Source organism: Oncorhynchus gorbuscha, unplaced genomic scaffold (genome assembly GCF_021184085.1).
Source record: "Oncorhynchus gorbuscha isolate QuinsamMale2020 ecotype Even-year unplaced genomic scaffold, OgorEven_v1.0 Un_scaffold_295, whole genome shotgun sequence".
In the NCBI taxonomy this organism is placed as follows: domain Eukaryota; kingdom Metazoa; phylum Chordata; class Actinopteri; order Salmoniformes; family Salmonidae; genus Oncorhynchus; species Oncorhynchus gorbuscha.
This window is the reverse complement of record NW_025745159.1, coordinates 1,213,808-1,241,307: the sequence shown is the minus strand read 5'-3', so window position 1 is coordinate 1,241,307 and position 27,500 is coordinate 1,213,808. Positions and strand designations below refer to the sequence as shown.

The 27,500-nt window shown below is 51.2% G+C and overlaps 1 protein-coding gene across 1 annotated transcript in view; it reads right to left on the bottom strand.

The window, feature by feature from the left end:
* Positions 1 to 27,500, bottom strand: part of LOC124017627 (vacuolar protein sorting-associated protein 13B-like) — a 242,195-nt gene that overhangs the window by 69,561 nt on the left and 145,134 nt on the right. Inside the window, 3 exon segments of the mRNA XM_046332880.1 lie at positions 2,039 to 2,122; positions 9,382 to 9,651; positions 13,528 to 13,683. Coding sequence (XP_046188836.1) covers positions 2,039 to 2,122; positions 9,382 to 9,651; positions 13,528 to 13,683 — 510 coding nt within the window.

Here is a 27,500-nt window from a genome sequence, read left to right as displayed (position 1 = left end):
CCTCTCTCTCCACCACCTCCTCTCTCTCTGTGTCTCCTCTCTCTCCTCTCTCTCTGTGTCTCCTCTCTCTCCTCTCTCTCTCCACAACCAGCCTAATCTACCATAATACTGTCTGGCCTCACCGCACTGAAAACAGATCCATGTCATCCTCTTTCCTTTTCTCCTCAGAGACAGACAGGGGTAGAAATCAATGCCTCCGAATGTGTGTGTGTCTGTGTATGTGTCCTCGCTATGAGGTGGTACTGTAATCAAAGCCAAACCGTGGTGGTTACCAAAGGGAAGCCGGGAAGGGAGGGAGGGGGGTGAGAGAGAGAGAGAGAGAGAGAGAGAGAGAGAGAGAGAGAGAGAGAGAGAGAGAGAGAGAGAGGGGGAAAGAGACAGACAGAGGGAGACAGAGAGAGAGACAGGGAGAGAGAGGGACAGGGAGAGAGAAGGAGAGAGAGAGAGACGAGGTGAGAGAGAGAGACGAGGTGAGAGAGAGAGAGGGAGAGAGAAAGAGAGTGAGAGAGACAGAGAGAGGGGGAGAGAGAGACAGGGAGAGAGAGAAGGAGAAAGAGAGAGGGGGGGGCAGAGAGAGGAGAGGATGGTGTTAGTTAGAGGATGGTGTTAGTTAGAGGATGGTGTTAGTTAGAGGATGGTGTTAGTTAGAGGATGGTGTTAGTTAGAGGATGGTGTTAGTTAGAGGATGGTGTTAGTTAGAGGACGGTGTTAGTTAGAGGACGATGTTAGTTAGAGGACGATGTTAGAGGATGGTGTTAGTTAGATGATGGTGTTAGTTAGAGGATGGTGTTAGTTAGAGGATGGTGTTAGTTAGAGGATGGTGTTAGTTAGAGGATGGTGTTAGTTAGAGGATGGTGTTAGTTAGAGGACGGTGTTAGTTAGAGGACGGTGTTAGTTAGAGGACGTGTTAGTTAGAGGATGGTGTTAGTTAGAGGATGGTGTTAGTTAGAGGATGGTGTTAGTTAGAGGATGGTATTAGTTAGAGGATGGTGTTAGTTAGAGGACGGTGTTAGTTAGAGGACAGTGTTAGAGGATGGTGTTAGTTAGAGGATGGTGTTAGTTAGAGGACAGTGTTAGAGGACGGTGTTAGTTAGAGGACAGTGTTAGAGGATGGTGTTAGTTAGAGGATGGTGTTAGTTAGAGGACGTGTTAGTTAGAGGATGGTGTTAGTTAGAGGACGTGTTAGTTAGAGGATGGTGTTAGTTAGATGATGGTGTTAGTTAGAGGATGGTGTTAGTTAGAGGATGGTGTTAGTTAGAGGATGGTGTTAGTTAGAGGATGGTGTTAGTTAGAGGATGGTGTTAGTTAGAGGACGTGTTAGTTAGAGGATGGTGTTGGTTAGAGGATGGTGTTAGAGGGTGTTAGTTAGAGGACGGTGTTAGTTAGAGGACGTGTTAGAGGATGGTGTTAGTTAGATGACGTGTTAGTTAGAGGACGGTGTTAGTTAAAGGATGGTGTTAAAGGATGGTGTTAGTTAGAGGACGGTGTTAGAGGATGGTGTTAGTTAGATGACGTGTTAGTTAGAGGACGGTGTTAGTTAAAGGATGGTGTTAAAGGATGGTGTTAGTTAGAGGACGGTGTTAGAGGACGGTGTTAGAGGATGGTGTTAGTTAGAGGATGGTGTTAGTTAGAGGATGGTGTTAGTTAGAGGATGGTGTTAGTTAGAGGATGGTGTTAGAGGATGGTGTTAGAGGATGGTGTTAGTTAGAGGATGGTGTTAGAGGATGGTGTTAGTTAGAGGACGGTGTTAGTTAGAGGACGGTGTTAGAGGATGGTGTTAGTTAGATGATGGTGTTAGTTAGAGGATGGTGTTAGTTAGAGGATGGTGTTAGTTAGAGGATGGTGTTAGTTGGAGGATGGTGTTAGAGGATGGTGTTAGTTAGAGGACGGTGTTAGAGGATGGTGTTAGTTAGATGATGGTGTTAGTTAGAGTTAAGGTATATATGGAATAGGGACCCTCTGGGCCCTGGTAGAAAGTAGTGCACTACATAGGGAATAGGGTACCACATCAGACCCTACCCTGGATGGCTATACTCACCACTCTCTGCTGCATGTGAGAGTCCGTTTCCATGGTGATCAGGGTGCACCACACGTAGAGCAACGAGCCGCTGGAACAAGGCACCTGCAAGGACACCAACACACCATCAGATAGGACAGGTACTATTCTCACCTCTGACCTGGAAATAAACAATGACAGTAGATAGGAACTGGAAACACAAGCATTTAGCTCGGTATTACTGCACTGATGGAGCTAGAAACACAAGCATTTAGCTCGGTATTACTGTACTGTTGGAGCTAGAAACACAAGCATTTAGCTCGGTATTACTGTACTGTTGGAGCTAGAAACACAAGCATTTAGCTCGGTATTACTGCACTGTTGGAGCTAGAAACACAAGCATTTAGCTAGGTATTACTGCACTGTTGGAGCTAGAAACACAAGCATTTAGCTAGGTATTACTGTTGGAGCTAGAAACACAAGCATTTAACTAGGTATTACTGTTGGAGCTAGAAACACAAGCATTTAGCTAGGTATTACTGTTGGAGCTAGGAACACAAGCATTTAGCTAGGTATTACTGTTGGAGCTAGAAACACAAGCATTTAACTAGGTATTACTGTTGGAGCTAGAAACACAAGCATTTAGCTAGGTATTACTGTTGGAGCTAGAAACACAAGCATTTAGCTCGGTATTACTGCACTGTTGGAGCTAGAAACACAAGCATTTAGCTAGGTATTACTGTTGGAGCTAGAAACACAAGCATTTAGCTAGGTATTACTGTTGGAGCTAGGAACACAAGCATTTAGCTAGGTATTACTGTTGGAGCTAGAAACACAAGCATTTAACTAGGTATTACTGTTGGAGCTAGAAACACAAGCATTTAGCTAGGTATTACTGTTGGAGCTAGAAACACAAGCATTTAGCTAGGTATTACTGTTGGAGCTAGAAACACAAGCATTTAACTAGGTATTACTGTTGGAGCTAGAAACACAAGCATTTAGCTCGGTATTACTGCACTGTTGGAGCTAGAAACACAAGCATTTAGCTAGGTATTACTGTTGGAGCTAGAAACACAAGCATTTAACTAGGTATTACTGTTGGAGCTAGAAACACAAGCATTTAGCTCGGTATTACTGTACTGTTGGAGCTAGAAACACAAGCATTTAACTAGGTTTTACTGTTGGAGCTAGAAACACAGGCATTTAGCTAGGTTTAACTGTTGGAGCTAGAAACACAAGCATTTAGCTAGGTATTACTGTACTGTTGGAGCTAGAAAAACAAGCATTTAACTAGGTATTACTGTTGGAGCTAGAAACACAAGCATTTAGCTAGGTATTACTGTTGGAGCCAGAAACACAAGCATTTAGCTAGGTATTACTGTTGGAGCTAGAAACACAAGCATTTAACTAGGTATTACTGTTGGAGCTAGAAACACAAGCATTTAACTAGGTATTACTGTTGGAGCTAGAAACACAAGCATTTAGCTAGGTATTACTGTTGGAGCTAGAAACACAAGCATTTAGCTAGGTATTACTGTTGGAGCTAGAAACACAAGCATTTAACTAGGTATTACTGTTGGAGCTAGAAACACAAGCATTTAGCTAGGTTTAACTGTTGGAGCTAGAAACACAAGCATTTAGCTAGGTATTACTGTACTGTTGGAGCTAGAAAAACAAGCATTTAACTAGGTATTACTGTTGGAGCTAGAAACACAAGCATTTAGCTAGGTATTACTGTTGGAGCTAGAAACACAAGCATTTAGCTAACTAACCCACGCCCCCTAACTAACCCACGCCCCCTAACTAACCCACGGCCCCTAACTAACCCACGCCCCCTAACTAACCCACGCCCCCTAACTAACCCACGCCCTAAATAACCCAGGCCCCTAACTAACCCACGGCCCCTAACTAACACACCCCCTAACTAACCCGCGCCCCCTAACTAACCCGCGCCCCCTAATTAAACCAAATCCCCTAACTAACCCACGCCCCTAACTAACCCACGCCCCCTAACTAACCCGCGCCCCTAACTAACCCGCGCCCCTAATTAAACCAAAGCCCCTAACTAACCCACGCCCCCTAACTAACCCACGGCCCACTGAGTCACGTCACGCTCATCACGTTGTCCCAACACCATCCAACACCATCCAACACCATCACCTTCTGTCACCCAACACGGCTCCCAACTGGTTTTCTGCAGTTGTACAAGAGAACCCACACAAAGCTCCAACACCATCCAACAGTTAAGTCCCAATGACAATTTAACTGTTAGCGTGGGATAATAGCCCATTAAACTCTGTCAGCTCTGAGAAGATTTAAACGCTGAAAATTTGCCTTTCAGAAGGGTTATTGGTTGTGTGTTCAACCCCTCAATGAAACCCTATGCACTACTTTAGAAACAGCCCCCTACAGGATTCTGGATCTAAAGTAGTGCACTATGTAGGAGATAGGGGTGCCATTTGGGAGGCGGATCTTAACGCATCACTGGCTCTAATTCCTCCGACCCCCTGACTCCTCGTTAAGACTTACACCGTGCCAAAGGCCGTTACAACACTGCCTTTCCCCCTCCGACCCCCTGACTCCTCGTTAAGACCTACACCGTGCCAAAGGCCGTTACAACACTGCCTTTCCCCCTCCGACCCCCTGACTCCTCGTTAAGACTTACACCGTGCCAAAGGCCGTTACAACACTGCCTTTCCCCTCCGACCCCCTGACTCCTCGTTAAGACTTACACCGTGCCAAAGGCCGTTACAACACTGCCTTTCCCCTCCGACCCCCTGACTCCTCGTTAAGACTTACACCGTGCCAAAGGCCGTTACAACACTGCCTTTCCCCTCCGACCCCCTGACTCCTCGTTAAGACTTACACCGTGCCAAAGGCCGTTACAACACTGCCTTTCCCCCTCCGACCCCCTGACTCCTCGTTAAGACCTACACCGTGCCAAAGGCCGTTACAACACTGCCTTTCCCCCTCCGACCCCCTGACTCCTCGTTAAGACTTACACCGTGCCAAAGGCCGTTACAACACTGCCTTTCCCCCTCCGACCCCCTGACTCCTCGTTAAGACTTACACCGTGCCAAAGGCCGTTACAACACTGCCTTTCCCCTCCGACCCCTGACTCCTCGTTAAGACTTACACCGTGCCAAAGGCCGTTACAACACTGCCTTTCCCCTCCGACCCCCTGACTCCTCGTTAAGACTTACACCGTGCCAAAGGCCGTTACAACACTGCCTTTCCCCCTCCGACCCCCTGACTCCTCGTTAAGACCTACACCGTGCCAAAGGCCGTTACAACACTGCCTTTCCCCCTCCGACCCCCTGACTCCTCGTTAAGACTTACACCGTGCCAAAGGCCGTTACAACACTGCCTTTCCCCCTCCGACCCCCTGACTCCTCGTTAAGACCTACACCGTGCCAAAGGCCGTTACAACACTGCCTTCCACCCTCCGACCCCCTGACTCCTCGTTAAGACCTACACCGTGCCAAAGGCCGTTACAACACTGCCTTTCCCCTCCGACCCCCTGACTCCTCGTTAAGACCTACACCGTGCCAAAGGCCGTTACAACACTGCCTTTCCCCCTCCGACCCCCTGACTCCTCGTTAAGACTTACACCGTGCCAAAGGCCGTTACAACACTGCCTTTCCCCTCCGACCCCCTGACTCCTCGTTAAGACTTACACCGTGCCAAAGGCCGTTACAACACTGCCTTTCCCCTCCGACCCCCTGACTCCTCGTTAAGACTTACACCGTGCCAAAGGCCGTTACAACACTGCCTTTCCCCCTCCGACCCCCTGACTCCTCGTTAAGACTTACACCGTGCCAAAGGCCGTTACAACACTGCCTTTCCCCCTCCGACCCCCTGACTCCTCGTTAAGACCTACACCGTGCCAAAGGCCGTTACAACACTGCCTTTCCCCTCCGACCCCCTGACTCCTCGTTAAGACTTACACCGTGCCAAAGGCCGTTACAACACTGCCTTTCCCCCCCGACCCCCTGACTCCTCGTTAAGACTTACACCGTGCCAAAGGCCGTTACAACACTGCCTTTCCCCTCCGACCCCCTGACTCCTCGTTAAGACTTACACCGTGCCAAAGGCCGTTACAACACTGCCTTTCCCCCTCCGACCCCCTGACTCCTCGTTAAGACTTACACCGTGCCAAAGGCCGTTACAACACTGCCTTTCCCCTCCGACCCCCTGACTCCTCGTTAAGACCTACACCGTGCCAAAGGCCGTTACAACACTGCCTTTCCCTCTCCGACCCCCTGACTCCTCGTTAAGACTTACACCGTGCCAAAGGCCGTTACAACACTGCCTTTCCCCCTCCGACCCCCTGACTCCTCGTTAAGACCTACACCGTGCCAAAGGCCGTTACAACACTGCCTTCCACCCTCCGACCCCCTGACTCCTCGTTAAGACCTACACCGTGCCAAAGCCGTTACAACACGCCTTTCCCCCTACAAGAACACTGCCTTTCCCCTCCGACCCCCTGACTCCTCGTTAAGACTTACACCGTGCCAAAGGCCGTTACAACACTGCCTTTCCCCCTCCGACCCCCTGACTCCTCGTTAAGACTTACACCGTGCCAAAGGCCGTTACAACACTGCCTTTCCCCTCCGACCCCCTGACTCCTCGTTAAGACCTACACCGTGCCAAAGGCCGTTACAACACTGCCTTTCCCCTCCGACCCCCTGACTCCTCGTTAAGACTTACACCGTGCCAAAGGCCGTTACAACACTGCCTTTCCCCCTCCGACCCCCTGACTCCTCGTTAAGACTTACACCGTGCCAAAGGCCGTTACAACACTGCCTTTCCCCCCTCGTTAAGACCCCCTGACTCCTCGTTAAGACTTACACCGTGCCAAAGGCCGTTACAACACTGCCTTTCCTCCTCCGACCCCCTGACTCCTCGTTAAGACCTACACCGTGCCAAAGGCCGTTACAACACTGCCTTTCCCCCTCCGACCCCCTGACTCCTCGTTAAGACTTACACCGTGCCAAAGGCCGTTACAACACTGCCTTTCCCCCTCCGACCCCCTGACTCCTCGTTAAGACCTACACCGTGCCAAAGGCCGTTACAACACTGCCTTTCCCCCTCCGACCCCCTGACTCCTCGTTAAGACTTACACCGTGCCAAAGGCCGTTACAACACTGCCTTTCCCCTCCGACCCCCTGACTCCTCGTTAAGACTTACACCGTGCCAAAGGCCGTTACAACACTGCCTTTCCCCCTCCGACCCCCTGACTCCTCGTTAAGACTTACACCGTGCCAAAGGCCGTTACAACACTGCCTTTCCCCCTCCGACCCCCTGACTCCTCGTTAAGACTTACACCGTGCCAAAGGCCGTTACAACACTGCCTTTCCCCTCCGACCCCCTGACTCCTCGTTAAGACTTACACCGTGCCAAAGGCCGTTACAACACTGCCTTTCCCCTCCCCCTGACTCCTTGTTAAGACCCCCTGACTCCGACCCCCCTGTTAAGACTTACACCGTGCCAAAGGCCGTTACAACACTGCCTTTCCCCCTCCGACCCCCTGACTCCTCGTTAAGACTTACACCGTGCCAAAGGCCGTTACAACACTGCCTTTCCCCTCCGACCCCCTGACTCCTCGTTAAGACTTACACCGTGCCAAAGGCCGTTACAACACTGCCTTTCCCCTCCGACCCCCTGACTCCTCGTTAAGACCTACACCGTGCCAAAGGCCGTTACAACACTGCCTTTCCCCCTCCGACCCCCTGACTCCTCGTTAAGACCTACACCGTGCCAAAGGCCGTTACAACACTGCCTTTCCCCTCCGACCCCCTGACTCCTCGTTAAGACTTACACCGTGCCAAAGGCCGTTACAACACTGCCTTTCCCCCTCCGACCCCCTGACTCCTCGTTAAGACTTACACCGTGCCAAAGGCCGTTACAACACTGCCTTTCCCCTCCGACCCCCTGACTCCTCGTTAAGACTTACACCGTGCCAAAGGCCGTTACAACACTGCCTTTCCCCCTCCGACCCCCTGACTCCTCGTTAAGACCTACACCGTGCCAAAGGCCGTTACAACACTGCCTTTCCCCCTCCGACCCCCTGACTCCTCGTTAAGACTTACACCGTGCCAAAGGCCGTTACAACACTGCCTTTCCCCTCCGACCCCCTGACTCCTCGTTAAGACCTACACCGTGCCAAAGGCCGTTACAACACTGCCTTTCCCCCTCCGACCCCCTGACTCCTCGTTAAGACCTACACCGTGCCAAAGGCCGTTACAACACTGCCTTTCCCTCCGACCCCCTGACTCCTCGTTAAGACCTACACCGTGCCAAAGGCCGTTACAACACTGCCTTTCCCCCTCCGACCCCCCCTGACTCCTCGTTAAGACCTACACCGTGCCAAAGGCCGTTACAACACTGCCTTTCCCCCTCCGACCCCCTGACTCCTCGTTAAGACCTACACCGTGCCAAAGGCCGTTACAACACTGCCTTTCCCCTCCGACCCCCTGACTCCTCGTTAAGACTTACACCGTGCCAAAGGCCGTTACAACACTGCCTTTCCCCCTCCGACCCCCTGACTCCTCGTTAAGACTTACACCGTGCCAAAGGCCGTTACAACACTGCCTTTCCCCCTCCGACCCCCTGACTCCTCGTTAAGACTTACACCGTGCCAAAGGCCGTTACAACACTGCCTTTCCCCCTCCGACCCCCTGACTCCTCGTTAAGACCTACACCGTGCCAAAGGCCGTTACAACACTGCCTAATTTACAGTCAGCGAGGGACTTTATTTACTGCGGACAAAACACCAGGCATGAACGCAATAACCGACGTTCTGTTCTGTTCTGTTCAGCTCTGACAACGGCCTCGGGTTCCTCTTGTGTGAAGGAGAACACTGCTAGACACGGGCTGGTCCACCAACACACTCTACCCCCCTCCATGGTTACAGACCTAGTTTAACCTGGTCCACCAACACACTCTACCCCCCTCCATGGTTACAGACCTAGTTTAATCATCAGGGGGTAACCTGGTCCACCAACACACTCTACCCCCCTCCATGGTTACAGACCTAGTTTAATCATCAGGGGGTAACCTGGTCCACCAACACACTCTACCCTGACCCAAGGTTACAGAGAGAGAGAGAGAGAGAGAGAGAGAGAGAGAGAGAGAGAGAGAGAGAGAGAGAGAGAGAGAGAGAGAGAGAGAGAGAGAGAGAGAGAGAGAGAGAGAGAGAGAGAGAGAGAGAGAGAGAGAGAGAGAGAGAGAGAGAGAGAGAGAGAGAGAGAGAGAGAGAGAGAGAGAGAGAGAGAGAGAGAGAGAGAGAGAGAGAGAGAGAGAGAGAGAGAGAGAGAGAGAGAGAGACCCTTGAATTGAATTGAGAGAGAGTCTGGTGTGTGCGTATCTGTGTCTGTACTCACCTGTACCACAGAGCTACTCCCCCTCTCCTTCTCCTTCCTCTCCAGTCTGACATCCCGAGACCAGTCCTCATCTCCTCTGGTTCTGACACACAGCTCTGTCAGCTCTGAGTCCTCCAGCACGTAGGAGGGCAGCTTCCTCCCAGCCTCCAGACAGTCAACATGTTCCTTAACCACCGTCTGGTCTTCTGGATTCACATAGTGCTGCACCACCCGCAGATCAATGTCCTGAGACAGGTAACTACACATCACCTGGCGACCACAGATGATTACCTAGAGAGAGAGGGGGAGAGAGAGAGAGAGAGAGAGAGAGAGAGAGAGAGAGAGAGAGAGAGAGAGAGAGAGAGAGAGAGAGAGAGAGAGAGAGAGAGAGAGAGAGAGAGAGAGAGAGGGAGAGAGAGAGAGGGAGAGAGAGAGAGAGAGACAGAGAGAGAGAGAGACAGTGGTTATGTAAGAGTCAAAACTAGACTTGATGGATATATCAGGTTATTGATCAACACACTGACACAGTTGTGTTAATCAGGGATGATGGTCAGTATGGGTCCTGCCTGCTGCTGTCCCCCAGTCTGATTGGCTCCTGAAGTCACTGTGTCTGTCACTATCATTATCAGACGGCCAAGCTGTCCTCTCTACTCCTCCCTGTACTCTACAGAACACCACGGCCAAGCTGTCCTCTCTATTCCTCCCTGTACTCTACAGAACACCACGGCCAAGCTGTCCTCTCTACTCCTCCCTGTACTCTACAGAACACCACGGCCAAGCTGTCCTCTCTATTCCTCCCTGTACTCTACAGAACACCACGGCCAAGCTGTCCTCTCTATTCCTCCCTGTACTCTACAGAACACCACGTCCAAGCTGTCCTCCTCTCTATTCCTCCCTGTACTCTACAGAACACCACGGCCAAGCTGCCCTCCTCTCTATTCCTCCCTGTACTCTACAGAACACCACGGCCAAGCTGTCCTCTCTATTCCTCCCTGTACTCTACAGAACACCACGGCCAAGCTGTCCTCCTCTCTATTCCTCCCTGTACTCTACAGAACACCACGGCCAAGCTGTCCTCTCTATTCCTCCCTGTACTCTACAGAACACCACGGCCAAGCTGTCCTCCTCTCTATTCCTCCCTGTACTCTACAGAACACCACGGCCGAAATGGCACCCTATTCCCTCTGGGCCCTGGTCTAAAGTAGCGCACTACATAGGGAATAGGGTGCCATTTTGGACCAAACCCACATCTCCCTCTGGTCCAGCTCTAACCCAGCTCAGTCACCAGGAAGCCCTCATCTGTTCATGACTATTCTAATTCAGCTCACAATTCATTGTTGCCACCACCCAGTGTGTGTGTGTGTGTGTGTGTGTGTGTGTGTGTGTGTTCTCTGGGTGGTGGTGTTGATAATGGTGGTGAGGAGAGGGATTGGTCTCTAAAGAGAGAGAATTCTCCAGCTCATCAATCATCCCTTTATAGCCCCTCTCACAGGCTCTCCATCACGTAATCACACACACACACACACACACACACACACACACACACACACACACACACACACACACACACACACACACACACACACACACACACACACACACACACACACACACACACACACACACACACACACACACACACACACACACGTCCCACAGCCAGCCTGTGACCAGAGACATCTCCCGTTGCTGTAAGGAGCTGTCACAATCTCCCGGCAGTTTGTTAGGGGGATTGGATGTGACCAGGGCTTACACCCGTGTCGTTTGAGCCAACGAGAACAAGATGTCTGAGCGGAGCAGATAAGAATGTAGCCGTTCTGTTTTGTCTGCAGGCCAGAACTAGAGACGTGTGACACTTGACAGTGTTTCCAAAACAAAGCGTCCCCACATTTCAGAGAAGGCATCTCAAGATTTGTGGGGAATTAAATGTTTGTTCCAATTCAACCACGGTTTTTGGTACGTTTATTCAGCTGTTGTAAAAAATAAAAATAAAAAGTGATGTTTTATGTAACATTTCTTGAACACGGATCAATTTAAAGTCTTGTACATTTCCTGTTCTGTTTCTGTGGAGACGACTCCACTAACAGGATCACTTCCTGTTCTGTTTCTGTGGAGACGACTCCACTAACAGGATCACTTCCTGTTCTGTTTCTGTGGAGACGACTCCACTAACAGGATCACTTCCTGTTCTGTTTCTGTGGAGACGACTCCACTAACAGGATCACTTCCTGTTCTGTTTCTGTGGAGACGACTCCACTAACAGGATCACTTCCTGTTCTGTTTCTGTGGAGACGACTCCACTAACAGGATCACTTCCTGTTCTGTTTCTGTGGAGACGACTCCACTAACAGGATCACTTCCTGTTCTGTTTCTGTGGAGACGACTCCACTAACAGGATCACTTCCTGTTCTGTTTCTGTGGAGACGACTCCACTAACAGGATCACTTCCTGTTCTGTTTCTGTGGAGACGACTCCACTAACAGGATCACTTCCTGTCTGTCTGTGGTGACGACTCCACTAACAGGAACACTTCCTGTCTGTCTGTGGTGACGACTCCACTAACAGGAACACTTCCTGTCTGTCTGTGGTGACTAGTGTTCCCGTTGTAACAACAGACAGGATGTAGTTCTCGAACCATCAAGCATCACACACAGAGTAGAAGGTCATCAGAGGTTAAGGGTTAACTCCAGATGAAATGGGGTCATTTATAGGTAAAGGTGTGTCAGTCAGCTGTCTCTTGATAAGGTGTGTCATTCAGCTGTCTCTTGATAAGGTAAAGGTGTGTCATTCAGCCGTCTCTTTATCAGGTAAAGGTGTGTCATTCAGCTGTCTCTTGATAAGGTAAAGGTGTGTCATTCAGCCGTCTCTTGATAAGGTAAAGGTGTGTCATTCAGCCGTCTCTTGATAAGGTGTGTCATTCAGCTGTCTCTTGATTAGGTAAAGGTGTGTCATTCAGCTGTCTCTTGATAAGGTGTGTCATTCAGCTGTCTCTTGATAAGGTAAAGGTGTGTCATTCAGCCGTCTCTTGATAAGGTAAAGGTGTGTCATTCAGCCGTCTCTTGATAAGGTAAAGGTGTGTCAGTCAGCTGTCTCTTGATAAGGTAAAGGTGTGTCATTCAGCTGCTAGTGAATGAGTGGTGACTAAAGAGTTAAATGGACCCAGCCACAACAGGAAGTGATGGGTAGGGAGCTCAGACAATGTCCTGTGATGTCCAGGACCTGTTTCTGCACCCATATAGAGTTACTGAATTCAATACCAGTATGGATCAAACCGATAGTGGAGGTTTAGACTAGTGTTCAGCTGCTAGTTAGTTAGTTAGTTAGTTAGTTTAAACCCCTCTAACTAACTAACTAACTAACTAACTAACTAACTAACTAACTAACACAGCACACCGATAGTGGAGGTGTAGACTAGTGTTCAGCTGCTAGTTAGTTAGTTAGTTAGTTAGTTTAAACCCCTCTAACTAACTAACTAACTAACTAACTAACTAACTAACTAACTAACTAACTAACTAACACAGCACACTGATAGTGAAGGTGTAGACTAGTATTCAGCTGCTAGTTAGTTAGTTAGTTAATTAGTTAGTTAGTTAGTTAGTTAGAGGGGTTTAAACTAACACAGTAAACTGATAGTGAAGGTGTAGACTAGTGTTCAGCTGCTAGTTAGTTAGTTAGTTAGTTAGTTTAAACCCCTCTAACTAACTAACTAACTAACTAACTAACTAACACAGCACACCGATAGTGAAGGTGTAGACTAGTATTCAGCTGCTAGTTAGTTAGTTAGTTAGTTAGTTAGTTAGTTAGTTAGTTAGTTAGAGGGGTTTAAACTAACACAGCACACCGATAGTGAAGGTGTAGACTAGTATTCAGCTGCTAGTTAGTTAGTTAGTTAGTTAGTTAGTTAGTTAGTTAGTTAGTTAGTGGGGTATAAACTAACACAGTAAACTGATAGTGAAGGTGTAGACTAGTGTTCAGCTGCTAGTTAGTTAGTTAGTTAGTTAGTTAGTTAGGTAGTTAGTTAGTTAGTTAGCTAGTTAGTTAGGTAGTTAGAGGGGTTTAAACTACCACAGTAAACTGAGGACAAAGACAAACAGAATGGCACGACAGGAGGATGGGTTGCACATGAATTGCCTTTTGGGAACAATAAAGATTTCTTGAATTGAATACCTGTTTCTGGACACCGTTGAGCTGCAACACCTTGATGATGAGCGACGCAGTCCGTCCTTTATATTGGATAGTCCTCAACAGAGTCCCCACGTTGTCCACACTGAAGGCCTCAGACCAACGCCAGTTACCCCAGCCCTCTATACAGATATGAAGGAGCTGGGAGAGGGGAGGGGGGGGGAGAGGAGGAGGAGGAGAGGGGGAGGAGGAGGAGAGGGGAGAGGGGGAGAGAGAGGGGGGGGAGAGAGGAGGAGGAGAGGGGGAGGAGGAGGAGGAGGAGGAGAGAGGAGAGGGAGGAGAGGGGGGAGAGGAGGAGGAGAGAGGAGAGGAGGAGAGGGGGAGAGGAGGAGGAGAGGGGAGAGAGAGAGGAGGAGGGAGGAGGAGGAGGAGGAGAGGGGGAGAGGGGAGGAGGAGAGGGGAGAGGGGGAGAGAGGAGGAGGAGAGGGGAGAGGGGGGGAGAGAGGAGGAGGAGAGGGGGAGAGAGGAGGAGGAGGAGAGGGAGGGGGAGAGAGGAGGAGGAGAGGAGGGAGAGAGGAGGAGGAGGAGAGGGGGAGAGGAGGAGGAGAGGGGAGAGGGGGAGAGAGGAGGAGGAGAGGAGGGGGGGAGAAGGAGGGGGAGGAGAGGAGGAGGAGGAGGAGAGAGGAGAGGAGGAGGAGGAGAGGGGAAGGGGGAGAGGAGAGGGGGAGAAGGAGAGGAGGAGGAGGAGAGGGGAGGGAGGAGAGGGGAGGGAGGGGGAGAGGAGAGGGGGAGAAGGAGGGGGAGGAGAGGAGGAGGAGGAGAGAGGAGAGGGGAAGGGGGAGAGGAGAGGGGGAGAAGGAGAGGAGGAGGAGGAGAGGGGAGGGGGAGAGGAGAAGGAGAAGAAGAAAGGGGGAGAGGAGGAGAGGGGGAGGAGAGGTGAAGAGGGGGGAGGAGAGGAGAGGGGGAGAGAGGAGGTGGGAGGAGAGGGGGAGAGGGGGAGAGAGGAGGAGGAGAGGGTGGGGGGAGGAGGAGAGGGGGGAGAGGGGAGAGGGAGGAGGAGAGAGGAGAAGAGACAAACATTAACATACAGTATTTATGCCTGACACACATTAGGAGTGGGGTCAGGAAGTCTGAGAGGTACCTGGTCAGGGCCCTGACACACACAAAGACACACACACAAAGACACAAAGACACACACACACACAAGACACACACACACACAAAGACACACACACACAAAGACACACACACACACACACACACACACACACACACACACACACACACACACACACACACACACACACACACACACACACACACACACACACACACACACACGATCCTGTGTGAACTCCACACTGCCTCTCGTCTGAACAGAGATCCCGTTACAATAACACCACTAATCAAAGCCTCAATTCAGTTACTCCCAGATCATCATCCTCGTCGCCGAGTCGGCCTTCTCCATGGACATGACATCAGAGAGGAGAGGAGAGGAGAGGAGCGAGAAGGCTGGAGGAGAGGAGAGGAGAGGAGCGGAGAGGAGGGGAGAGAGAGGAGAGGAGAGGAGCGAGAGCGGAGAGAGAAGGCTGGAGGAGAGGAGAGGAGAGGAGAGGAGAGGAGAGGAGAGGAGAGGAGAGGAGAGGAGAGGAGGAGAGAGAAGGCTGGAGGAGAGGAGAGGAGAGGAGAGGAGGGGAGAGAGAGGAGAGGAGGGGAGAGAAGGCTGGAGGAGAGGAGAGAGAGAGGAGAGGAGAGGAGGGGAGAGAAGGCTGGAGGAGAGGAGAGGAGAGGAGAGGAGGGGAGAGAAGGCTGGAGGAGAGGAGAGGAGAGGAGAGGAGAGGAGGGGAGAGAGAGGAGAGGAGGGGAGAGAAGGCTGGAGGAGAGGAGAGGAGAGGAGGGGAGAGAGAGGAGAGGAGGGGAGAGAAGGCTGGAGGAGAGGAGAGGAGAGGAGAGGAGAGGAGAGGAGGGGAGAGAAGGCTGGAGGAGAGGAGAGGAGCGGAGAGGAGGGGAGAGAGAGGAGAGGAGAGGAGTGGAGAGGAGGGGAGAGAGAGGAGAGGAGAGGAGCGAGAGCGGAGAAAGAAGGCTGGAGGAGAGGAGAGGAGCGGAGCGAGAGCGGAGAAAGAAGGCTGGAGGAGAGGAGAGGAGAGGAGAGAGCGGAGAGAGAAGGCTGGAGGAGAGGAGAGGAGCGGAGCGAGAGCGGAGAAAGAAGGCTGGAGGAGAGGAGCGGAGAGGAGAGTGCCTCGACACACACACACCTCAGGAGAGCACCTCAGGCCCATCTGTGGAGAGGAGAGTTTGTTATTTCAACAGCCCCTCCCTTCCTCCCCCCTTGGCCCCCTCCTCCCCCGGTCCGTTTTTATCATGCCTGTGGTTGGCCGTGACCTTTAGGGAACAGACACAATAACGTCTCCCTCCCCTCAGACTTCAAATGGTGGCGGACTCTCTTATTTGAGTTCAGCATCAATCCAAGCTGCGAAACACAGTGACACACCACTGATCTGGACACGAAAACAACACAGGTCTGAATGAAGGGTCCCAAATGGAGCCCTATTCCCTACGTAGTACACTACTATAGACCAGGGCCCTATTCCCTACGTAGTACACTACTATAGACCAGGGCCCTATTCCCTACGTAGTACACTACTATAGACCAGGGCCCTATTCCCTACGTAGTACACTACTATAGACCAGGGCCCTATTCAAATCAAATCAAATCAAATCAAATTTATTTATATAGCCCTTCGTACATCAGCTGATATCTCAAAGTGCTGTACAGAAACCCAGCCTAAAACCCCAAACAGCAAACAATGCAGGTGTAAAAGCACTACGTAGTACACTACTTTAGACCAGAGCCCTATTCCCTATATAGTGCACTACTTTAGACCAGGACCCTATTCCCTATATAGTGCACTACTATAGACCAGGGCACTATTCCCTATATAGTACACTACTATAGACCAGGGCCCTATTCCCTATATAGTACACTACTATAGACCAGGGCCCTATTCCCTATATAGTACACTACTATAGACCAGAGCCCTATTCCCTATATAGTGCACTACTATAGACCAGGGCCCTATTCCCTATATAGTACACTACTATAGACCAGGGCCCTATTCCCTATATAGTGCACTACTATAGACCAGGGCCCTATTCCCTATATAGTGCACTACTATAGACCAGGGCCCTATTCCCTATATAGTACACTACTATAGACCAGGGCCCTATTCCCTATATAGTGCACTACTATAGACCAGGGCCCTATTCCCTATATAGTACACTACTATAGACCAGGGCCCTATTCCCTATATAGTGCACTACTATAGACCAGGGCCCTATTCCCTATATAGTACACTACTATAGACCAGGGCCCTATTCCCTATATAGTGCACTACTATAGACCAGGGCCCTATTCCCTATATAGTGCACTACTTTAGACCAGGACCCTATTCCCTATATAGTGCACTACTATAGACCAGGGCCCTATTCCCTATATAGAACACTACTTTAGACCAGGGCCCTATTCCCTGTATAGTACACTACTATAGACCAGGGCCCTATTCCCTATATAGAGCACTACTTTAGACCAGGGCCCTATTCCCTATATAGTGCACTACTTTAGACCAGGGCCCTATTCCCTATATAGTACACTACTATAGACCAGGGCCCTATTCCCTATATAGTGGTACTATTATAGACCAGGGCCCTGGCCTGGTCTCGCCCGGTCTTGTCTAGTCTAGCCTGGTCTGGTCTAGCCTGGTCTGGTCTGGTCTGGTCTAGCCTGGTCTGGTTTGGTCTGGTCTAGTCTAGTTTGGTCTGGTCTGGTCTAGTCTGGTCTGGCCTGGGCTAGGCTGGTCTGGTCTAGCCTAATCTGGTCTGGTCTAGGCTGGTCTAGCCTGGTCTGGTCTGGTCTAGGCTGGTCTAGCCTGGTCTGGTCTGGCCTGGTCTGGCCTGTTCTGGTCTGGCCTGGCCTGGCCTGGTCTGGTCTGGTCTAGTCTAGTCTGGTCTGGCCTGGTCTAGTCTGGTCTGGTCTAAGCTGGTCTGGCCTGGTCTAGCCTAGTCTAAGCTGGTATGGTCTAGCCTAGTCTGGTCTGGTCTAGTTTGGTTTTGCCTAGTCTGGTCTGGTCTGGTCTGGTCTGGTCTAGTCTAGTCTAGTCTGGTCTGGTCTGGTCTGGTCTGGTCTGGTCTGGTCTGGTCTGGTCTGGTCTAGTCTAGTCTGGTCTGGTCTGGTCTGGTCTGGTCTGGTCTGGTCTGGTCTGGTCTGGTCTGGTCTGGTCTGGTCTAGTCTAGTCTAGTCTGGTCTGGTCTGGTCTGGTCTGGTCTGGTCTGGTCTAGTCTGGTCTAGTCTGGTCTAAGCTGGTATGGTCTGGTCTAGTCTGGTCTGGTCTGGTCTGGTCTGGCCTGGTCTGGTCTGGTCTGGCCTGGTCTGGTCTGGTCTGGTCTAGTCTAGTCTGGTCTGGTCTAGTCTAGTCTAGTCTAGTCTAGTCTGGTCTGGTCTGGTCTGGTCTGGTCTGGTCTGGTCTAGTCTGGTCTAGTCTGGTCTAAGCTGGTATGGTCTAGCCTAGTCTGGTCTGGTCTAGTTTGGTTTTGCCTAGTCTGGTCTAGTCTGGTCTAGTCTGGTCTAGTCTGGTCTAGTCTGGCCTGGCCTGGCCTGGTCTGGTCTGGTCTGGTCTGGTCTAGTCTAGTCTGGTCTGGTCTGGTCTGGTCTGGTCTGGTCTGGTCTGGTCTGGTCTGGTCTAGTCTGGTCTAGTCTGGTCTAAGCTGGTATGGTCTAGCCTAGTCTGGTCTGGTCTAGTTTGGTTTTGCCTAGTCTGGCCTGGTCTGGTCTAGTCTGGTCTAGTCTGGTCTGGTCTGGTCTGGTCTGGTTTGGTCTGGCCTGGTTTGGTCTGGTCTGGTTTGGTCTGGCCTGGCCTGGTCTGGCCTGGCCTAGTCTGGTCTGGTCTGGTTTGGTCTGGCCTGGTTTGGTCTGGTCTGGCCTGGTCTGGTCTGGTCTGGTCTAACCTGGTCTGGTCTGGTCTGGTCTGGTCTGGTCTGGCCTGGCCTGGTCTGGTCTGGTCTGGTCTGGCCTGGCCTGGCCTGGCCTGGTCTGGTCTGGTCTGGTCTGGTTTGGTTTGGTTTGGTATGGTCTGGTCTGGTCTGGCCTGGCCTGGTCTGGTCTGGTCTGGTCTGGTTTGGTTTGGTTTGGTTTGGTCTGGTCTGGTCTGGTCTAACCTGGTCTGGCCTGGTCTGGTCTGGTCTGGCCTGGTCTGGTCTGGTCTGGTCTGGTCTGGTCTGGCCTGGTCTGGTCTGGTCTGGTCTGGTCTGGTCTGGTCTAACCTGGTCTGGTCTGGTCTGGTCTAACCTGGTCTGGTCTGGTCTGGTCTAACCTGGTCTGGTCTGGTCTGGTCTGGTCTAACCTGGTCTGGTCTGGTCTGGTCTAACCTGGTCTGGTCTGGTCTGGTCTGGTTCGGTCTGGTCTGGTCTGGTCTGGTTCGGTCTGGTCTGGTCTGGTCTGGTCTGGTCTGGTCTGGTTCGGTCTGGTCTGGTCCGGTCTGGTCCGGTCTGGTCTGGTCTGGTCTGGTCTGGTCTGGTCTGGTCTGGTTCGGTCTGGTCTGGTCTGCCAGAGACTAGGTTAACAGCAGTGAGTGAAACAGAGCAACACCGCCTGATAAAATGTACAACATGTCCTCTTGGCCCTGTTTTTCTGTTCTGTTTCACCCCCGAGGAGAAGTTCACTAAGAAACACAGCCAAGTCATTCCACAGAGACATATGCCTTAATGTCTCAGCTGAACAGAACAGAACAGAACAGAGGAGGAACAGAACAGAACGGAACAGAACAGAACAGAGGAGGAACCCAGAACCAACACAAAAACCCAGCTGGACCATTAACAGGCCACAGCGTCAGCAGAGATCAACTACATTCACAAGTTGGTATTTTTTTGTTTTGCTCAGAAAACTCTGGAGGCCAAATAAAAATCACATCGGGCCACCAGTTGGGGAAGAGAGACATGAGACAGACACTAAGACAGAGAGAGAGAGAGGGAAGCCTGCAGGACAGAATGAGACAGACACTAAGACAGAGAGAGAGAGAGAGAGAGAGAGAGAGAGAGAGAGAGAGAGAGAGAGAGAGAGAGAGAGAGAGAGAGAGAGAGAGAGAGAGAGAGAGAGAGAGGAAGCCTGCAGTACAGAATGAGACAGACACTAAGACAGAGCGAGAGAGAGAGGGAAGCCTGCAGGACAGGATGAGACAGACACTAAGACAGAGAGAGAGAGAGAGAGAGAGAGAGAGAGAGAGAGAGAGAGAGAGAGAGAGAGAGAGAGAGAGAGAGAGAGGGAAGCCTGCAGGACAGGATGAGACAGACACTAAGATAGAGAGAGAGAGAGAGAGGGAGAGAGAGAGAGAGAGAGAGAGAGAGGGAAGCCTGCAGGACAGGATGAGACAGACACTAAGACAGAGAGAGAGAGAGGGAAGCCTGCAGGACAGAATGAGACAGACACTAAGACAGAGAGACAGAGAGAGAAGAGTACAGGATGAGACAGCCTAAGACAGGACAGAATGAGACAGAATGAGACAGACACTAAGACAGAGAGAGAGAGGGAAGCCTGCAGGACAGAATGAGACAGACACTAAGACAGAGAGAGAGAGGGAAGCCTGCAGCACAGAATGAGACAGACACTAAGACAGAGAGAGAGAGAAGCCTGCAGTACAGAATGAGACAGACACTAAGACAGAGAGAGAGAGAGGGAAGCCTGCAGGACAGGATGAGACAGACACTGAGACAGAGAGAGAGAGAGAGAGAGGGAAGCCTGCCTCGGCTGGTGGAAGCTGGGTAGTACCAGAACAGTACTAACCCTGGACATTAGACTGGTCCTCTTCATGTTATAGACTCATAGCAGAAAAACAACAAGAATCACAGGAACGTTTCTGTCTGAATTTAACAGTTTATAGACTGACTGGTCTCGTTGTGACTGACTGGTCGTTGTGACTGACTGTTGTGACTGACTGGTCTCGTTGTGACTGACTGGTCTCGTTGTGACTGACTGGTCTCGTTGTGACTGACTGGTCTCGTTGTGACTGACTGGTTTGACTGACTGGTCTCGTTGACTGACTGGTCTCGTTGTGACAGACTGGTCTCGTTGTGGACAGACTGGTCTCGTTGTGACAGACTGGTCTCGTTGTGACTGACTGGTCTCGTTGTGACTGACTGGTCTCTGACTGGTCTCGTTGTGACTGACTGGTCGTTGTGACTGACGTCTCGTGACTGTGACTGACTGGTCTCGTTGTGACTGACTGGTCTCGTTGTGACTGACTGGTCTCGTTGTGACTGACTGACTGACTGGTCTCGTTGTGACTGACGTTGTGACTGACTGGTCTCGTTGTGACTGACTGGTCTCGTGTGACAGACTGGTCTCGTTGTGACTGACTGGTCTCGTTGTGACTGACTGGTCTCGTTGTGACTGACTGGTCTCGTTGTGACTGACTGGTCTCGTTGTGACTGACTGGTCTCGTTGTTGTGACTGACTGGTCTCGTTGTGACTGACTGGTCTCGTTGTGACTGACTGGTCTCGTTGTGTTGTGACTGACTGGTCTCGTTGTGTGACTGGTCTCGTTGTGACTGACTGGTCTCGTTGTGACTGACTGGTCTGACTGGTCGTTGTGACTGACTGGTTGTGACTGACTGGTCTCGTTGTGACTGACTGGTGACTGACTGGTCTCGTTGTGACTGACTGGTCTCGTTGTGACAGACTGGTCTCGTTGTGTGACTGGTGACTGACTGGTCTCGTTGTGACTGACTGGTCTCGTTGTGACTGACTGGTCTCGTTGTGACAGACTGGTCTTGTGTGACTGGTGACTGACTGGTCTCGTTGTGACTGACTGGTCTCGTTGTGACAGACTGGTCTCGTTGTGACAGACTGGTCTCGTTGTGACTGACTGGTCTCGTTGTGACTGACTGGTCTCGTTGTGACTGACTGGTGACTGACTGGTCTCGTTTGACTGACTGACTGGTCTCGTTGTGACTGACTGGTCTCGTTGTGACAGACTGGTGACTGACTGGTCTCGTTGTGACTGACTGGTCTCGTTGTGACTGACTGGTCTCGTTGTGACTGACTGGTCTCGTTGTGACTGACTGGTCTCGTTGTGACAGACTGGTCTCGTTGTGACAGACTGGTCTCGTTGTGACTGACTGGTCTCGTTGTGACAGACTGGTCTCGTTGTGACAGACTGGTCTCGTTGTGACTGAAACAGTCGACACATTTCACAAGTCAAAGACTTTGTTGAACGCCGAGTAAGAAGAGAAGCAAAACTTTCCTTCCGCATCGGGGAGAAACAAGGTGAACGAGGTACAACGTAGAGCTGAGGACGACTGGATAACAAGCAACATCTGCCTGGCGCTCACATTACAAAGCTCTTTAAAGGTTAAGACAACACCGTGGCCGGGAGACAGGATGAGGACATCGTCTATAACCCCCCCCCCTCACCACTGTCACCAGATGAAAATCAATACCGCTGGTGATCCCCGTGTCACAAATCATTAACACACCTATCAAGACTCTCTCACGCCGGGTTTCCTGGGATTTTGGAGGTATTGGCGGCCATATCAGTCCGTTTCCATGGGGATTACAGACAGACAAAATATTTAAAAAACCCAAGCACATAGCTGTGGCACAGCGTTTCAGACCGCTGTGATGAAGCAACACCACCACCCATTGCTGTAAATTACCCTGCTGTGAGTCAATTAACCCCCGCTGGGCTGTGTGTGTAACGTCTACCACCCTGCTACGTCATAGGGCCGTTCCCATTCATATATCACAACAACGTTTCCTGGACAACACACTGAGGGAATATAACTCCTAATGTCAAAAATTACAGATTCCTCACTTCCAGACACGAGCCCACACAGCACCCCCCTCCCTGGACAGGAAGAGGCAGAGGACCACTGTAATCACTAGTCTACTGTCCTCTCTCTCCTCCTGAGAGGACCACTGGAATCACTAGTCTACTGTCCTCTCTCTTCTCCTGAGAGGACCACTGGAATCACTAGTCTATTGTCCTCTCTCTTCTCCTGAGAGGACCACTGTCATCACTAGTCTACTGTCCTCTCTCTTCTCCTGAGAGGACCACTGTCATCACTAGTCTACTGTCCTCTTTCTTCTCCTGAGAGGACCACTGGAATCACTAGTCTACTGTCCTCTCTCTTCTCCTGAGAGGACCACTGTCATCACTAGTCTACTGTCCTCTCTCTTCTCCTGAGAGGACCACTGTAATCACTAGTCTACTGTCCTCTTTCTTCTCCTGAGAGGACCACTGTCATCACTAGTCTACTGTCCTCTCTCTTCTCCTGAGAGGACTACTGTAATCACTAGTCTACTGTCCTCTTTCTTCTCCTGAGAGGACCACTGGAGTCACTAGTCTACTGTCCTCTCTCTTCTCCTGAGAGATCCACTGTCATCTCTCCTCTCCTCTCCTCTCCTCTCCTCTCGTCTCAAGGGGAACTTGGAGCTCTCCTTCCTGATTACTTCCTGTTGTCCTCAGACTGCAGGGGAACTTGGATTATCCCTCCTTCCTGACTTACTTCCTGTTGTCCTCAGACTGCAGGGGGAACTTGGAGCCCTCCTTCCTGTACTACTTCCTGCTGTCCTCAGACTGCAGGGGAACTGGATTATCCATGCCAACTGACTGATGGGACCCTGCTTGTGTGTTGTTGTCCTGAGAAGATGTGTTCAGGAAGGAGAAACAGAGAAACAGAGCCCTGCCTGTCTGGTGGTGAAGGATCAGGAGCTCTATCCCAGGAATGAACACCAGGTTTACACTGAGACAACCGTAGGACATGGACTACCCTCAATCCCAGGAGGTATGTAGGGTAGTGAACCAGTCAGTCTCAATCCCAGGAGGTATGTAGGGTAGTGAACCAGTCAGTCTCTATCCCAGGAGGTATGTAGGGTAGTGAACCAGTCAGTCTCTATCCCAGGAGGTATGTAGGGTAGTGAACCAGTCAGTCTCTATCCCAGGAGGTATGTAGGGTAGTGAACCAGTCAGTCTCTATCCCAGGAGGTATGTAGGGTAGTGAACCAGTCAGTCTCTATCCCAGGAGGTATGTAGGGTAGTGAACCAGTCAGTCTCTATCCCAGGAGGTATGTAGGGTAGTGAACCAGTCAGTCTCTATCCCAGGAGGTATGTAGGGTAGTGAACCAGTCAGTCTCTATCCCAGGAGGTATGTAGGGTAGTGAACCAGTCAGTCTCTATCCCAGGAGGTATGTAGGGTAGTGAACCAGTCAGTCTCTATCCCAGGAGGTATGTAGGGTAGTGAACCAGTCAGTCTCTATCCCAGGAGGTATGTAGGGTAGTGAACCAGTCAGTCTCTATCCCAGGAGGTATGTAGGGTAGTGAAGCCAGGAGGTATGTAGGGTAGTGAACCAGTCAGTCTCTATCCCAGGAGGTATGTAGGGTAGTGAACCAGTCAGTCTCTATCCCAGGAGGTATGTAGGGTAGTGAACCAGTCAGTCTCTATCCCAGGAGGTATGTAGGGTAGTGAACCAGTCAGTCTCTATCCCAGGAGGTATGTAGGGTAGTGGACCAGTCAGTCTCTATCCCAGGAGGTATGTAGGGTAGTGAAGTCTCTATCCCAGGAGGTATGTAGGGTAGTGAACCAGTCAGTCTCTATCCCAGGAGGTATGTAGGGTAGTGAACCAGTCAGTCTCTATCCCAGGAGGTATGTAGGGTAGTGAACCAGTCAGTCTCTATCCCAGGAGGTATGTAGGGTAGTGAACCAGTCAGTCTCTATCCCAGGAGGTATGTAGGGTGAACCAGTGAATCCCAGGAGGTATGTAGGGTAGTGAACCAGTCAGTCTCTATCCCAGGAGGTATGTAGGGTAGTGAACCCAGTCTCTATCCCAGGAGGTATGTAGGGTAGTGGACCAGGCAGTCTCTATCCCAGGAGGTATGTAGGGTAGTGAACCAGTCAGTCTCTATCCCAGGAGGTATGTAGGGTAGTGAACCAGTCAGTCTCTATCCCAGGAGGTATGTAGTAGTGTAGTGAACCAGTCAGTCTCTATCCCAGGAGGTATGTAGGGTAGTGAACCAGTCAGTCTCTATCCCAGGAGGTATGTAGGGTAGTGAAGCCAGGAGGTATGTAGGGTAGTGAACCAGTCAGTCTCTATCCCAGGAGGTATGTAGGGTAGTGAACCAGTCAGTCTCTATCCCAGGAGGTATGTAGGGTAGTGAACCAGTCAGTCTCTATCCCAGGAGGTATGTAGGGTAGTGAACCAGTCAGTCTCTATCCCAGGAGGTATGTAGGGTAGTGGACCAGTCAGTCTCTATCCCAGGAGGTATGTAGGGTAGTGAAGCCAGGAGGTATGTAGGGTAGTGAACCAGTCAGTCTCTATCCCAGGAGGTATGTAGGGTAGTGAACCAGTCAGTCTCTATCCCAGGAGGTATGTAGGGTAGTGAACCAGTCAGTCTCTATCCCAGGAGGTATGTAGGGTAGTGAACCAGTCAGTCTCTATCCCAGGAGGTATGTAGGGTAGTGGACCAGTCAGTCTCTATCCCAGGAGGTATGTAGGGTAGTGAAGCCAGGAGGTATGTAGGGTAGTGAACCAGTCAGTCTCTATCCCAGTCAGTCTCTATCCCAGGTATGTAGGGTAGTGAACCAGTCAGTCTCTATCCCAGGAGGTATGTAGGGTAGTGAACCAGTCAGTCTCTATCCCAGGAGGTATGTAGGGTAGTGAACCAGTCAGTCTCTATCCCAGGAGGTATGTAGGGTAGTGAACCAGTCAGTCTCTATCCCAGGAGGTATGTAGGGTAGTGAACCAGTCAGTCTCTATCCCAGGAGGTATGTAGGGTAGTGGACCAGTCAGTCTCTATCCCAGGAGGTATGTAGGGTAGTGAACCAGTCAGTCTCTATCCCAGGAGGTATGTAGGGTAGTGAACCAGTCAGTCTCTATCCCAGGAGGTATGTAGGGTAGTGAACCAGTCAGTCTCTATCCCAGTCAGGAGGTATGTAAGGTAGTGAACCAGTCAGTCTCTATCCCAGGAGGTATGTAGGGTAGTGAACCAGTCAGTCTCTATCCCAGGAGGTATGTAGGGTAGTGAACCAGTCAGTCTCTATCCCAGGAGGTATGTAGGGTAGTGAACCAGTCAGTCTCTATCCCAGGAGGTATGTAGGGTAGTGAACCAGTCAGTCTCTATCCCAGGAGGTATGTAGGGTAGTGAACCAGTCAGTCTCTATCCCAGGAGGTATGATCCCAGGAGGGGTAGTGAACCAGTCAGGTCTCTATCCCAGGAGGTATGTAAGGTAGTGAACCCAGGAGGTATGTAAGGTAGTGAACTCGGTCTCAGTCTCTACAAAACAAGTCAACGCGACATCAACGGCCTCATTTAAAAGTGTAATGCATTGTTTTGGAGCGGGAGGAAGGAGGTCCAGACTCCAGACAGGCCTCATTGAGGGGATGTGTTGTGGGTCTGCAGGAGAACAATAGAGACAGGACCAGCATTGTCCCATAGTTCTCCTGCGTTACCATGGCATCCAAGCCAGAGGGCCGCAAGTGTGGACAACGGGAGCCAGCAAAAATACACACACACACACACACACACACACACACACACACACACACACAACACACACACACACACACACACACACACACACACACACACACACACACACACACACACACACACAGTCTGAGTGGTGGTGCACACACACACACACACACACACACACACACACACACACACACACACACACACACACACACACACACACACACACACACACACACACACACACACACACACACACACACACACACTGAGTGGTGGGGAGACAAACCACAGTGGGATGTGAGTCAGGGCCCTCTGTAATGGCCGCCATGCAACCCTAGGTGAAATGCAGAGAGACAGAGAGAGAGAGAGACACCACTATCACCCCCTCCTCCCAGCCTCCCAGCCTGACCACACGTCTGACTGGCTGTCACCCCCCTCCCAGCCCCCCACCCTGACCACACGTCTGACTGGCTGTCACCCCCCCCTCCCAGCCCCCCACCCTGACCACACGTCTGACTGGCTGTCACCCCCCCCCTCCCAGCCCCCCACCATGACCACACGTCTGACTGGCTGTCACCCCCCCTCCCAGCCCCCCACCCTGACCACACGTCTGACTGGCTGTCACCCCCCCCAGCCACCCACCCTGACCACACGTCTGACTGGCTGTCACCCCCCTCCCAGCCCCCCACCCTGACCACACGTCTGACTGGCTGTCAGCCCCCCACCCTGACCACACGTCTGACTGGCTGTCACCCCCTCCCAGCCCCCCTCCCACACGTCTGACTGGCTGTCACCCCCCCCAGCCCCCCACCCTGACCACACGTCTGATTGGCTGTCACCCCCCCTACATAGCATTGTTGATGCCAGCATTACAGCAGCCATATATCCATCAATCTGTTCTCTCTATGGTGGGGCCAGCATCTATCTGTTCTATCTATGGTGGGGCCAGCATCTATCTGTTCTCTCTATGGTGGGGCCAGCATCTATCTGTTCTCTCTATGGTGGGGCCAGCATCTATCTGTTCTCTCTATGGTGGGGCCTGCATCTATCTGTTCTCTCTATGGTGGGGCCAGCATCTATCTGTTCTCTCTATGGTGGGGCCAGCATCTATCTGTTCTCTCTATGGTGGTGGGGCCAGCATCTATCTGTTCTCTCTATGGTGGTGGGGCCAGCATCTATCTGTTCTCTCTATGGTGGTGGGGCCAGCATCTATCTGTTCTCTCTATGGTGGGGCCAGCATCTATCTATTCTCTCTATGGTGGGGCCAGCATCTATCTGTTCTCTCTATGGTGTGGACAGAATCTATCTATTCTCTCTATGGTGGTGGGGCCAGCATCTATCTGTTCTCTCTATGGTGTGGCCAGCATCCATCTGTTCTCTCTATGGTGGGGCCAGCATCTATCTGTTCTCTCTATGGTGGGGCCAGCATCTATCTGTTCTCTCTATGGTGGGGCCAGCATCTATCTATCTGTTCTCATCTATCTGGTGGTGGGG